This window comes from Eleginops maclovinus, chromosome 17 (genome assembly GCF_036324505.1).
Source record: "Eleginops maclovinus isolate JMC-PN-2008 ecotype Puerto Natales chromosome 17, JC_Emac_rtc_rv5, whole genome shotgun sequence".
NCBI lineage: Eukaryota > Metazoa > Chordata > Actinopteri > Perciformes > Eleginopidae > Eleginops > Eleginops maclovinus.
In genome coordinates, this window is record NC_086365.1 from 14,149,138 (window position 1) to 14,164,329 (window position 15,192).

At 40.7% G+C, this 15,192-nt stretch overlaps 1 protein-coding gene across 1 annotated transcript in view; it reads left to right on the forward strand.

Annotated features, from left to right (window-relative positions):
- The window catches only part of grm8a (glutamate receptor, metabotropic 8a), a 225,958-nt gene extending 216,370 nt beyond the window's left edge, over positions 1-9,588 (forward strand). Inside the window, 3 exon segments of the mRNA XM_063906115.1 lie at positions 6,013-6,153; positions 6,665-6,774; positions 8,814-9,588. Coding sequence (XP_063762185.1) covers positions 6,013-6,153; positions 6,665-6,774; positions 8,814-8,826 — 264 coding nt within the window. The 3' untranslated portion in view covers positions 8,827-9,588.
- The last annotated feature ends 5,604 nt before the right edge of the window (positions 9,589-15,192 follow it).

Sequence of the window (15,192 nt, forward strand, 5' to 3'; positions counted from 1 at the left end):
GTCGTGTGTTATATACATTTTGGTGCACGTAAATGGTCTGCAAAAGCTAAAATCCCAGTGTTCCCTTCAGAGGGACTCCCTTGTTTACTTCCATTACGTAATGACATCACTATGTAGCTCTTGCACTTCTATTGGCTAGCTCTCCAACACATTGTGCGTGATAGGCTAAGGGGCGGGACATCTCTGAGCGGTTGACTAATCACAACAGAGCCGGCAAGCTAACCAATCAGATCAGACTGGGCTCTGGTTTCAGACAGAGGGTGAAAAGAGGTGCTGCAGCACAGGCAGTATGAGAAACATAAAGAGCTTTCTGAACATTAAAGCATGGAGACATGTCCCAGGAGAGACACTACATACTGATATGAACCTGAGAATGAATCAAATGTATTTTGTTTGAGTAAAAATTGGTTTCTGATTGATACCATATTTAAATGAGTGCTGTGAATGAAATGGTAGTTTCGGATGGTAGATGGTTGAGGGTTCTTTTAACCTAAGAGCCGAAAAGTAAATTGTTAAACAGTTTTGGATCGAGTCTTTTTCAAAGATATTTTACAATGACAAAAGTTTCCGAAAGTCAGAATTTAATTAGTGGATGTTTTATTCAAACGGTGTAATAACTCAATTCACTTTGAATTTCAGCGAAATAACTTTTGATAATTTTCCTGAACGTTTAGAGGCGGTAAGAACTGGTTTGGCCGTGCGCCCATTTTTTAAAATAAACTCCTACAAATAAAACCTCACCCACCCATGGCTCGGATAATTAAAATGCTGAGTGGTTCCATGGCGTGAGGGGACAGAAACAGGTGGTGTCAATTAGACACACACACACACACACACACACACACACACACACACACACACACACACACACACACACACAGGAGGATTTTACACTAAAAGGCTCTGAGAAGTTAGCTCAAGACCCTCAGGGACTTTTTTAGTTTTAAGGTCACTTAACGGACACCAATCAAACTCACCGTCATCATGCGTCGTTGGTAGTATCTTAACTTCGCTGAACTCAGATGAAGAGGGAGGGAAATAATAATATGGAGACACTAAACTAGCAGACCAAGTTTGTCAACACTCAGATATAGAGGACAATGTAAAAACGGAGGGCTGACGTCTCGGGGAGATACTTAGAGGTAGTTCGGAGTTCCAGCCACTCATTAGAGAGTGGGGGCAGAGGAGAGGGAAAGAAGCCTCTGGGAATAAGAGATGTCATGCATTCTCCGACTCAGCGACAGAAGAGGGTTGAGCAGGAGTTCAACTTAATGCACTCAGACAGCTTAGTCAGTATGAAGATGTTCTCCCACAAGGAAACTACTTTTGAGCTCCGACAAATCACTTGTTTATCGTATTTGAATGAATGTGTTTATGCACACATGTATTTTAAGAAATGGTTTCATTACAAAGCGTACACAACAAAATAAAGACACATAGATACATAAGTAAACGACACGGCAATCGACCAATCAGGAGGAAAAAATACACACATTGTATAATATATAACATAAAGCTTACACACTGTGGAAGGGGTTTCAAAACTACGGCCTGGGGGCCAAACGCGGCCCATGGTCCATTTTGAAAGTAAAATGGAATATGGCCCCCACATGAAACACTCTGAACACATATGTATTAATAAGCCTAATCTTCAAATAAATCCAGTCAATTAAAGTTGAACAAATCTTCAAAACTAAATCCTAATTGACCAATGAACTTAATTGCATTCCAAGCTTGAAATATACCCTTCATTTTCCCCCTTATCATAAGCAATCTGAGGCTTGTGTTTTAAGGAATAAATGAAACCCTACGGAGAGCTGTGATGTTGGCCGTTTGTTTTCTTAAAGCATATTCAAGTATCAAGAATGATTAAGCATCATTTGATTGATTTTGCTAACTTATAACTCAACCTATATGGAAATATACGTCACCTCTGGCCCAGCCCTTTGTGTTTCTGTATCTGGCCCCTAGTGAAGAACGTTTGGACACCCTTGCTCTATGGGTACAACATTAACACTCGTGTACATTAGTTGTACCCCCTGGTCATTACACATGTTTTGTGTTCTATAATTTACCCATTTTTGCCATCTTTCATCAAAGATCTGAACTTGGTGTCGTGGTTTATTTCTGTGCATTTTGTTGCATGACACATTGGCATTTATCCGAGTGACGCCATAATAAGTGTTAGCTGAATTCTCTAAATGCTAAATGAAGTACTTAATTTTTCTATCTTCGTTCTATAACATTTCCATTCTCCATTTATACGACATATGTTTTAGGCTTTCACTTAATGTCTGCACACGTCTCTTCCCCTTCGCATCGTTGTCTCGTTTAGTTAATTGGTTTCTATTGTAGTGTTTCTTTCTATTTCACGGCGTCATTATACTGAAGCGGAGTACTATTCAATATTGCCTGTCATGCCTCAGCTGTTGTGGAGAGAGGACTGCTCTCTCTACACTTATTTTAACTCCATGATGGTGACCTGCCCGTCTCCTGGGAGCAGCCATGTCTCCCAGGAGGGACATTCTTCTGCAGCTATTCAGCATTAACCACTTATTAAATGCTCACTGCCAGAACATGACGCTCATATTGCCCTGGGAATAATAGATTGATCTCAGGCCCGTAAGAGGAAACTGACCTCTCGTATCCACCTCCGTGCCGTGGATCATTTGGTAGCTAGTTTGGACATTCAGTCGTTGAGAAATAGGACAAAGAGTTTGCGATGAATGGAAAAGCCGGACCTCGCCAAGACACCTGAACACACCGCTTTCTCTTCTGTCTAAGCATGAACCCTTTCACGCTCATCCTCCAATCAAAACAGTCTGAGTTCATCAAAGTGGCTCCATCTATATGCTGTGGATCCATCCAGACCCCGAATGAAAGGACACCCTTTAACAAATACCATTCACCCAGCGGGGTTCACCTGTGTGTGTCCAACTTGGTCTGAGGGGTGGGGTGGGGGGGGGGCACATGTTTTAAATGTAACCTGGTCATGTTGTGTGTAAATATGTTTGATATAAGATGAGGTTTCCTTGATGAGAGATGTTGTTAATATACCTCTGCATAACAACAGTGGACCTTTTCTTCAAAAGAAAGTAATAGAAATAAGAAAAAACAAAGAAAATACAGAAAAATACATTTTATTTTTGCTTACCTGGACTAAAGGTAACAAAATAAGAAAAATATCACAAAAAAAGACAAAATATCAGTTTGTTTAACTTATCTGGACAGAATTTGACACGGACATTCAGCCAAATCATAACTGTCTTTACCATTTGGATTAAAAGCGACCATAAACTCATCTTTTTTATTCTATTTCTCTCTTCATCCTATATCTTGTATCCTGTTTATTCTGTCCCAGGTGTTAGAAACACATCAGGCGTCACTCTGCTTCCTCTGTTCCTCCTGCCGAATCTCTTCCTCTCACGGACCAGAGATTCTCCGTCTGTAAATGTCCTGAACCTTAAGGGAACATATTGCATGCAGCCATCCGGAGCTAATCATCTACTTTTGGAGTGTGACTTTTGGGATAATAAGAGCGTTCTTCTGATGGAGGACAGTCTTCAGTGTGTGTGTGTGTGTGTGTGTCTTTGTGTAAATATCAGCTGGAAGCTACGTCTTTGGACCAAAGGCACGATGTAATGGAAGCGACTATCAGCGGCCTAACGCTGATTGATAGGAGGAAGTTCGCTGCTCAAGGCGAGCGTGTCAAACTCTGTACTGTACTCCTATGTTTCACAATTATATAATTCATACTTGAAAAGGATGCCAACAGTAGTGGATCAATCCCCGGGTTCAGAGGGTTACTACTTACTAATACAAGAAACGAAGAAATATCCATAAGATGTTTTAGTGTGTTGAGGAAGACAACAGAAAATATGTGACCTTTAGAAACGAAGAAACCAAGATATTTAGGATCAAAAATTGCTTTTATTTATAGGAAAACCTGCCTTTCATGAAGCATATTCAGGCTACACACCAACAATGAAGCACGTACTACAGTTTACTTTAGTTTAACACACACAGTTCAGCTCACACACACAATTTTATGAACACATAGGTTCACAAAAACAAGGAAAATCAACCAAAGAAAGAGAGAACTTCAGTCAGTAGGGGGATAGATTCACACCTAAAGTATTATCCTACAGAACAGAGCAGCTTTACTCTCTCGTCAGGCAGGAGTTACCGGCCTGTCTCCGTCAGTATGCCCTTTTTGCACCTCTCAGAACTCTCTGTCTCTACAAATCGCTCATGTTCTCGTTCCCTCACTTGTCCCACCCCATACATTCTCCCCCCTTGCCTCTCTAAGACTCTCCCTTCATGGCTTCCTCCTTTCATTTCTACTATGCTTACCCATAAATCCATCCATCTCCCCCCGCCCTCATTCGTCTGTCTCCCTGTAAATACGGCTCTCCTGATAAGCTCGCTGTCTTCAGAGCTCATCAGCCGTGTCACGTCCTCCTCCTCCTCCTCCTCCGAACCCCCCTTTGAAACTCACTAAGGACCCGAGGACTGGAGCTCAGTCCTCTACAGCGTGTGTGTGTGTGTGTGTCTGTGTGTGTGCTTGACAGTCTTCTTGTTTCATCAGTGTGTATGCAGTTTATAATGATTGGAAAAGCCGCCGCCTCTCTGACACCTGAACACATCTCTTTCTCTTCTGTCTAAGCATGAACCATACGCTCGTCCTCCAATCAAAACAGTCCGAGCTGTTCGGGATCAAAGTGGATCCATCTACGCTTTATGTGCTGTGACTCCATCCAGACCCCGAGTGAAAGGACACCCTTCAACAAATACTACATACACAGCGGGGTTCATTGTTTTGTGACCGTTGCGGATACGAGAATCCGAGAATAAACGTAACCTGGTCATGTTTGGTGTAAATATGTTCAATATTAGACGAGGTTTCCTTGAAAGAAAGGACAAAGGTTCTCCACTTTACAACGGTGGACCTTTCCGTCAAAAGAAAACTAACAAAAATAAGAAAAACAACCCAAAGAAATTCAGAAAAACATACAAATACTTTGTTTTTTAGCTTACCTGACCGAAGCATAACTTTCTTTAACCTTTGGGTTAATAATCACCCTTAAACCCTTAAAGAATTTGTCCACAGGATCTAGTTTTACCCTTTTTTGTTCTATATTTTCCACTTTATCCTTTATCTTCTATCTTGTTTTTCTCCCAGGTGTTAAAAGCACATCAGGCTCTATTTCCTCTGTACCTCTTGCTACACATTTACCTTTTAATATCTATCTATCACCTTGTTTAGTCGCTTTAAACTTAGAGTTTTGATATATTTCTTTACTTTCTGTTTAATTATTACCTTATTGCTGTTTGACTTTGGCTTTATTTATCTGTGTTGATGTCTTGTGAGGCACTTTGTAACACCTGTTTTAAAAAAAAGTGTGTGTAACAGTTCCTGCCTATCATCATATCTGTCTTTCACTCACCTGGCTATACCCTCTCTCATGTGCCACCTAGTCCACTTTACAGGACAGAAACATACTTTTTGTCATTGCAACTGAAGTCATTCATCTCACAGGTTGTTGGAGGTGAACAGAAATAAGAGCTAAACATCTGAAAATTGAAGTTGTATCTCCTAATGTAGGCCAGACTTCATCCAAACTTTGAGGAAAACTGCAAATCTGAAAGTCAATTAAGTCTAATTTCCGTCACTTTCCCACTTACATGATAAACCCATATGCCTGCCAAAAAGATGCTAAGAACAATTTCCCATTCCTTGACAAAGAGACAAGCTCTGCAGCACGCGGGCAATTAGGCAACTTCACTGCCGTCATCGTTTCATATATAGCATTTGATCTACCTGCCTGTGTGTCACTTCAGCTGTCACTGCACACATTTGCTGCTAATTCCTCTCTTGTTAGACCTTCATTTACATCCTGTGTTCTCCTTCTTCCCATCTGTCTCTCTCTCAGTAGACGTTACACTCTCTCTGACAACTTTAAATGTGATAACTAACTTCTCCCTGTGTGTCTCTCTCTCTCTCTCTCTTAGATGTATATCCAAACAACCACCCTGACCATCTCTCTCAGCCTGTCTGCCTCCGTGTCCCTTGGGATGCTCTACATGCCCAAAGTCTACATCATCCTCTTCCACCCCGAGCAGAACGTACCCAAACGGAAACGCAGCTTTAAGGTGAGCGGCGTTCAAAATACTCTCGGTATTTTGACAGATGTGGAAGAAAACACAAGGAAGCCATGCCACGCTGGAAGAAATGCTGCAAAAACAAGTGAAAAAAGTGATGTTGTTCTTGAAATAAGATGGGATATTGAGATAAATCAGATCTTGTAGTTAGCTGGGAAAACTTATTTTGCACTATATTTGACCACATTAAGGACATGTTGTGTTAGAATTAAGCCACAAATGCTCAAAAGTTGTAGTATATTTATGTATTTATTTATGTAGTTGATAGGGACAGTGCTCACTGATTAACAGACAAGTTGCTGTATATAAGCCAGAGTTAGCTGCTATGCTAATTTCCATCTGTTGTCCCTAGCCAGATCTGAAAAGGCATGATATGGCATAAATGGCCTCCTTATAAGTTCTTAGGTCTTCCCTGACTTGATATTAGATAAATATACCCTGCAAGATTTCGAGTTTTTGCACTAGTGTTCACTTCCTGTTAATGGATCTCTGAACGATGCAGGCCATTGTGACAGCTGCCACCATGACGGGGAAGCTGGGCCAGAAGGGAGGAGACCGGCCCAACGGAGAGGTGAAGACGGAGCTGTGTGAGAGCATGGAGACCAACAGTGAGTAAGAGAACACAGACGTTTTATACCTATACATATAATATATATATTTCATATGAATATATCAATCAGACCCACTGAAATCCACTCTGAAGGAGCTGAAACGTTCCTGAAACCCTAAAGATAAAGCACACATGTAATAAAACACACAAACATTTCTGCATTTAAGGACAATATTGAAGTACTACCTGAGTATTTGTGCATGTAAATATAAAGACTGTACTGCTCGCACTTTATTACTTTACAAAACCGGCTCCTTCAATACATTATATAATCACTGAAGTTTTGAAATGCTGCTGCTTATTGTTTACCATGCTGTTCTTGTTTGGTTTTGCTTATTTCATCATATTGTTTTAGTAACCTGTGCTTGCATTTTCATTTATTATACAAGTCTACTGTTTTTCGTTTGGCCTTTTAGCTGTTTTATACCTTTGCTGCTGTTTTACAAATATAGGACTTCATAATATTTCCATTTAATGCACATGCTTTACAGTTCTTGTCGTCTACATTGGGAAAGGGAAATACTATAACATTCGTTTAACATCATTGCCTACTTTTCAGACCTTTTGAAAATACTCATCTCTGAAAATTAAACTAATGGTCTAACTCCTAATTTACAAAAAAGTCAAAAGGTCAAATAGATTTCACAAAGTCAATCATTTTCTTACATATTGTAAAATAACCGGGCCAACAAAAAAAAGGAAACTGGGGGTGCAGCAATCAAACCCAGGGTCAATGTATCCGAACTCAAAAAGCAATGAAGGAAAATCATAGTCTACTAACTTACTTACCGGATAGGATCAGAACCAAAGTTCTTCTCTGCTTGTGCTTCACCAAACTAAACTATCCTACCTCTCAGCAGAACAGAGAAAGGCCACTTCTGGGCAACGTATCTTAATAACATTTAGCAAATACTACTTTTGTATTTCGACTTTCATTTGTTGGTACCTTTGCTTGAATAATGCATCTGAATACTTCTTCCAAACACTGTACAGCCTGCATGAAGTTTTTGCTTCTAGTTTGACTTAAAGCAAATATTTCCCGCCTGACTTTTCTGCATGACAGAACCGCTGCACCAGTGACAGATTTTAAATCACAGCGTGTCTTGTCCGGGTTTTGACAGTGAAGCATTGTTACATCCACTTCAAAGCTCCACTCTGCGTCGGGCTGCTTCTGCTGTGTCAGCAATCTGCAGACGAAATGACGGTAGTGCATGTGGTCGTGCACGCGTGTGTGTGTATGTGTGTGTGTGTGGGGGGGGGGGTGTATGTGTGTCTTTGGTGTTTCTGTCAATAGTCTGTCATGTGTGCTTTATACATACGTGTCCATGAACACATGTATATGTCAGCATTGTGCATGTGTTTCTGTGCAGCCGGCTAACACTGCATGCAAGAGTGTAATGATTTTCAAACGTCAGCACTCCATTATTTTCATGAGGAAGCAGGTCACAGTTCATTCAACAAGCCACCTTACCTTGCTTCTCCCTCCAAATTAGCATGCACCATATGGTCCAAGCAAGTGTTTATGTTTTCCTATGGCTATGAGCAGAAAGCCAGTTAAACAGGTTCTACTTTCTTTTGGTACCTGACATTTACTTAAGAGCGCTCTTCAGAAAATATCATGACAAGCTTTGGGCAATTTTCAAGGCTGCACCACGCATTTCTTACATATTTATTTTTCGTCAAGGACCTTTTTTGTCCCAGCAGTGTAATGGCGACATTGAAAAAAAGTAGGCGAGTAATAGGGGTTGTATGAAGCAGCAGAGTATAACAAAGATGCAGTTAGAAGCCTGACATTTACCACGGAGCGCTGGAGGGGACACGGGACATAGTTTGGGGTTTGACAAAAAGCCCCGACCACTTAGGTGGACTGTGGATTGTGACACTGTTTCGTGACCATCTGTAGAGAAACCTGCTCTCAACTGCTCCTTCTTCTTTCCTTTTCCCCCTTCCCACACATCCAATCTGTCGCTTCTCTTTCATTCTCTTTCCCGCCCCATCTCCGCTCCATCGTCCACCCCCCTTTTTTCAAAAATTCACGCAGCTTCATCAACTAAGACGACCTATGTCAGCTACAGCAATCATGCCATTTGAAAAGGGACCACAGAGGATGACGGAAAGGGATTGGACAGGAGAAGGGGGGCGTCTTCCCGAAGGCAGCGCCAAGAAGGAGCCGTGGTTCTTGACCGGAGAACTGGCGGACGGACCGAGCGCCCAATGGAATCCAAGCATGAGACATTTTGTATTGTTCCGCATCACACCACAGAGACGGTGGGACCACAAAAACAGCCAGTCAGTGTGCCTGCTCCCCCCCCCCCCCCCCCCTCCTCCTCCCTCACCCCCGCTGCTCACAGCTCATTGGTCCTATCATGAACTTACCTGTTCTGAAAAAAAAAAGAAAACCATACCATAGGACACTGTGGTGAACTATTAAAACGTACAGAAAAAAAATGATAAAACTGAAAAGAAAAAGAAAAAACTCAGACCATGTAGACATTATATCTAAGGGCAAATGAGGGGCTAGGAGAGAGATTTATCAGATTCCATTTTAAAAGATATTTAAAAAGAGAAAATGTAAGAGAAAATCTACGAGACTCAAACATGTTTGTTGTTATTCTCTACTTGTAAGTATTTTTGTGGTTGTGACGATTTTTTCATTCTTGTCTCACCGTTGTCCGATGGATCGCCCTTGCATAATGAGATGAGTGTGTTTCCTCCTGCTGTCTTGGCTAACCGGGTTGTAGCCTTGGGTTGTGAACCTGTAAAATGCCATGGTTGAAGCATGCCAGTTTTTTTATACAAAAAGGAGATTTATTTATAATAAAGGAATGTTTTGCAAATGTGTAGAATGGTGGTCGTTTGTACGTCTGTAGTTTTCAGGATGTTTCTTTCGCAGGTTGGTTTCTAGGTTTCTATGATGAATGAGAAATGAATCACCATTACATCATTAGTAGCACGCCAGGTTAATTATACAGCATGTAGGTGTAAATAAGTAACTGTTTAGCAAGATTACTGTGGGCTTTCCATTATTTCCCCTCATGTTTAGTGAAATAGTCTACTACTTTGATCCAGACTGAAATATCTCTACGACTGTTTGAAGGATTGCCGTAAAAACGTGTTCAGACATTCATGATTTCCAGAGGATGAACCCTTAGGACTTTGTTTATTCCCTGTCTTTTCTTTCAGTGTCACCACATTGTTGAAGTTTTATATAACTGGGGCTGTCGGTTAACGTATTAATGGTCGCGATGCATCTGTTAACCTAAGACTGTGCTGGCGAAGTCCGTGTGGACTTGGCTTGGGAAACGATTCAAGTCCCCGAAAGACCACTGTGTTCCCTACACTGCTCCCCGGGCGCCGTACATATGGCAGCCCACTGCTCCTAACACTAGGATGGGTCAATGCACAATGTACATTTCCCCTCTGTGGGACGATTAAGGGTTCCTTCATTCATTAAAACCATTTAAATCGCATTGCCAAGTTTGACCTAAAGCTGCTCCCGTATTCCCAGTGCTCAAGTTTTCCAGTGAAAAGACAAGAAGAAAGCAGAAGAACTGGCACAAGCTACATGTGTTACGCTGAATAGAGACCTCTCTGGACCATCACTACCTGGTGGCTTTAGGTGTGGTGAGAACGAAGGAAAGGCATGTGGTCTAACCATGCGCCGGTGTCTTGAAGTTGGACAGGAGTGGGAGCTAGAGGACAGCGTCACCCCTCTTTCCAGTTAGTCATGCATTTCTATCATGTCTTGTTTTTCTCCAAAATACAAGTAAATACTAGTGTTTTCAACGTCTAATTGAAACCGATTAATGCATGTTTGTTTATTTTTGATTAACACAACTAGTTATGACACGTGTATAGATACCAGTTTTCCATTAGGACCACCATCAGCTTGATATTTGTGTTACAGCAATGGCTCTGTCACTGTTGCTAAGACTAAGATTTGGTTCAGATATTCATGTCCCTCTCAGGATGAAATGTAATCACTTTGTTGATCCCCTGACTTTTAATTTCACCGTTCTAAAGTTGAATTCTTCCAATGCTTTGGTTATGTCACAAAGTCAAGGCCTCAGCTGTACTGTGTGTTTAATGTTCTGCTTAAACAGAACAGGGGGACAGTCGTTTTCTTTGCTTAAACATGCCTTTTATATTTCTCTTAGATCCTAAGAAAATCCTTTGGTTAATCTAGCAGAGGACATCTCATTCCAAGTTTGACTCCAGCACAGTTTGTTCTCATATTTCTTTTATGTCCGTTGAATTCTCTTCAGTCCCATCTGCCCTTCTTCTGAACTGTCCCTCAGCAGAAGAGGAGATGGTGATCACCTCTACTGACAAGATGTTGATGGGAGAAGTCTGCCAGAAAAAGAGGCCTTGAGGAAGAGTTTGACAGTAAGAGAAAGAGATGGATATTAGAACAAAGTGGACTGAATCCCCCGTCCGTCCGTACACCTGCCCACAAATGTCCAACCTTCAGAAATACATGAGAGCTAAGAAAGAAATCTTTCAACTGCACCAGTGGATCTGCTCTTGTTGGAGAGTAACAATCGATAGCGCTGAAGGCAAAGTGAGAGGACAAATCACATCGTTTATGTGAGAATGGCATGCCCTACACATAGATGTCAGATGAAAATGTGTGAGTGTGTTCTTGTGAGTGTGTGTTCCTATGTGTGCAGTTTCCCAACCAATCACTCTGCCCCATTGCCTCAGCTGGCGCATACAGGTCTTATCTTGATCCCATGAAGTGTTCCCTAAATGACAGGCTTGACGTGAAGGGAAAACACTCAACATAAACAAAGAATAAAAAGCCTGGTTCCAAAAGCGTAATATCACCGCTACAGTTTCTGCAGCGGTGTGGTTTTTTTTCTACAGCCAAATCCCAAATGCCCTTCAGCAAAACACTGAACTCCTACCTGCTTATTTACTGGAAGCTGCTCAGGAAAGATTTGAAGCGTGTTTCATGACCCTATGCCTCAGGGAACTTGCTCATAAGCCAGATACTAGCTTTTACAGACAGACAGGCTGGCAGTTAACAACAGTGGCAGCTTGTCTGTGTAAAGCAGCAACCGAGAACTCATACATATTTCAGTCAGGAGTCTTTAATGGGTACAGCTGATGGCAACTTCAGGTACAAGGTTTCCCAGAACGTGTATTTGACTGTTTGAGTTGTTGGCACAAGATCACACATACATTGTTCCCTTAAAATAATAAAGTATTCCCTTAAGATAATAAAGTATTCCCTTAAGATGATAAAGTATTCCCTTAAGATAACATATTGTTCCCTTAAGATAACAAAGTGTTCCGTTAAGATAATAAATGGTTCCCTTAAGATAATGAATTGTTCCCTTAAGATAACAAATTGTTCCCTCAAGATAATGAATTGTTCCCTTAAGATAATAAATTGGTCCCTTAAGATTAAATTGTTCCCTTAAGATAATGAATTGTTCCCTTAAGATAATAAATTGTTCCCTTAAGATAACATATTGTTCCCTTAAGATAACAAAGTGTTCCCTTAAGATAATAAATGGTTCCCTTAAGATAACAAATTGTTCCCTTAAGATAATGAATTGTTCCCTTAAGATAATGAATTGTTCCCTCAACATAATACTTTGTTTTGAACAAGAATATAACTTGTTCCTACAAGATAAATACTTAATCACCAAAGATAATAACGTGTTTGCACTAGTTATTTACCCTTGAGATAAGTAATTGTTCCCTTAAGATAATGTCCTTGTTTGGCACAAGGACATTACTTGTTTGCATTAGATAATATTTCATAGATAATAACAAATACTTCCCTCAAGCTAATAACACTGTTCCTTTAATAATGTACATGTTCCCTCAAGAGAGCATATTGTTCCCTAAAGGTAATAACTTGTCTGGCAAAATAATATTAGTGGTTTGCACGAGATAAATCCATTTTTCCTAGAAGTTAATTACTTTTTTACACTAGATGTTTTATTTTTCCCTCAAGATAATAGGTTGTTCTTAAAAGACAATAACTTTTTCACAGGAATATATTCTTTGCACTTAAGAAATGTTTGTTTGCAAAAGATAATAAATAACTCCCACAAGATAAGAACTTGTTTGCACCAATTAATAACTAAGAGGATCACATTTCCCCCACAAAGTTACAGCTTAAAAAGCCATTTATTTGTAAAATGCACAGAATAAAAGAAAAGAGAACAACACCTTAAAGGACTTTAGAGGCTCTCAAGAAAAGAGAGCATTAAAGTCTATATAAGCTAATCACCACAATCATAGGTTCTTGGTAACCTGCAAAACAGTAAGTATTTTATACCAGCATATTGATGAACTGTGGCAGTAACACAACGTCATGCAATGCAGCCAAATGTTGCACAAGCCGTCTGTTGTCTCATCGTGACACTTTCTGGCGTTTTCACATCAAAAGGCACCCTGGGAATCGTAGCAAATCCCCGTCTGAAGCAGATGTCGGTACCTTCAGATTTCTGTCATGCAGCTGATTCATGTAAACAAAGGTTGGATTAGCTGTCTGACAAGTGTGATGAAATGGATAACTGTCGAGGGATCTGGGGCGGCGTCCTGCGATACTTGTTTGTCATCACACATGTAAGTTTGTCCGAGAGTCATGTAGTGTTTCTGGAGAAAGAAACCAGATGGTAGCGGTACTGACCTCGCCGTCTCTTCAGTCGGTGAGTGATGCAGCTGCCTCCTGTACGGGACGGATTTGATGTGATTAATTAGCGGTGAATCAGCCTGACAGAAATGACGGAGCACAGGTGGGGAAGACTGATAATAAATCAACCATAACCCATTAAAACAAATGTAATTATTCAATTTAATTTCACTCCGAGGCACTCTTTGAAGGCTTTACACAATCATCATTCTCGTAGGCTGCTGTACGTTAAGATGTAATATCTAATTTGACAACGTTGACTATATGGTCTGATGACACTGCTGTCCAGAATGACATTTCAAGAGCTCTCATGCGTGAAGTCTTCTATGATGAAATGTACTTCTAAGAAGCCACCAAACAAGGTTTCCCGCAACTTTAAAACACCCACTTTGACACGGGAATAATCTTATCTCTATGCTAATTTCGGAATACACGTAATTGAAATTTCTTCTGGTTATTTTAGGTCAGGTGTCTGCACACGTCCCCCGAGCTGCAACCTCAGCGGTGCTGCACGGCTCGCTGCGGGTGTAAGACAGCAGTCTGTGCCGGAAACAAGCAGCTTGATTAATGTCACGGAGTTGCTCTCAAGACTCTCAGCTCTTTCTGTTCGTGTTTTGTTTCTTTTATGGCAAGATAAGGCTCTGATTTAAGGGGACAACTGGATATGTGTTTCGCAAATACACTGAAAAACTAAAACGTTGACTTTAATTAAGTGTATTATGTCAACAGATCTGCTCAATGTTATTGCTTCCAACTAAACTAATACAGTTGTGTGAAATCTGTTGCCATAATACCCTTGATTAAAGTCAATGTTTAAGTATACTTCATTTGGATTATTTATTTTAATTTTAAAGTACAATATACCTCCTTAAGTGATCAAGAACTAAGCTATTGAAAAAAGGCCATAATAACACCAACACTTATGGCCTTACAATTGTAATTAATCAACCACCCTTTCCATAACTTGTCCCAGGTTAATGTTAATTTAAAGAGTTGAGGAACAAAGAGTGGCCTTTCCTTTCTGAGACCTACATTTCGAGTAGTGGGATTTGAAATGGAGACCTGATTAGGCATTGTTTCACGGCTACCTTGTTGGGTGAAATAGCATCTAATGTTGTTGTTTTTTTGTCAAGATAAAGCACTGAAAAACCTGGAATTGTGGTCATCGGACGTGACAACTTGGTTAAAGAAATCACAAACTAATCGTGTGTTTTATCAGATTTTTGATAAATCTTTTCTCTCATCCTGACTGCAAACCATACTGCAAGAATGTCTGCAGGATCTTCCTCCTAACAGAAGCAATAATCCACAATGTTCCCAGCCTACTAATTCAATTACCAATCTCAGACTGCTGCCAGGGTGGCCGATGAGAGAGAAAACCGTGGGTGTCTGAAGGAAAAACTGCTCTCTTTGCGAAATCCCACCTCGGCCCACTCCAAATGTTCGAGTGTGTGTGTTGCACAGACAGGAAACAGATGGTTTACCGCCTTGTGATGCGTGTCAGTGTGGCTGGAGGATTGAGGCTTCGATGCAGCGGGGCTGATTTGGTTTGGTTGGATGCTGGACGCCCAGACCTCAGGGCCGGCCCCAGAGCCATCCTAACAGAGAGGACGGAAATACTCACACTACCATTATCATTGAAGAAGTCTCCTTTGATGTTGGCATTACCATTTAATGACAATAATCGTAAAAAGAAAACTAAGTCTTAGCAGTTCTTGGACTCAATCGGTGTAATTAAAAGACAGACACGCTGATCTAGCTGAACTCA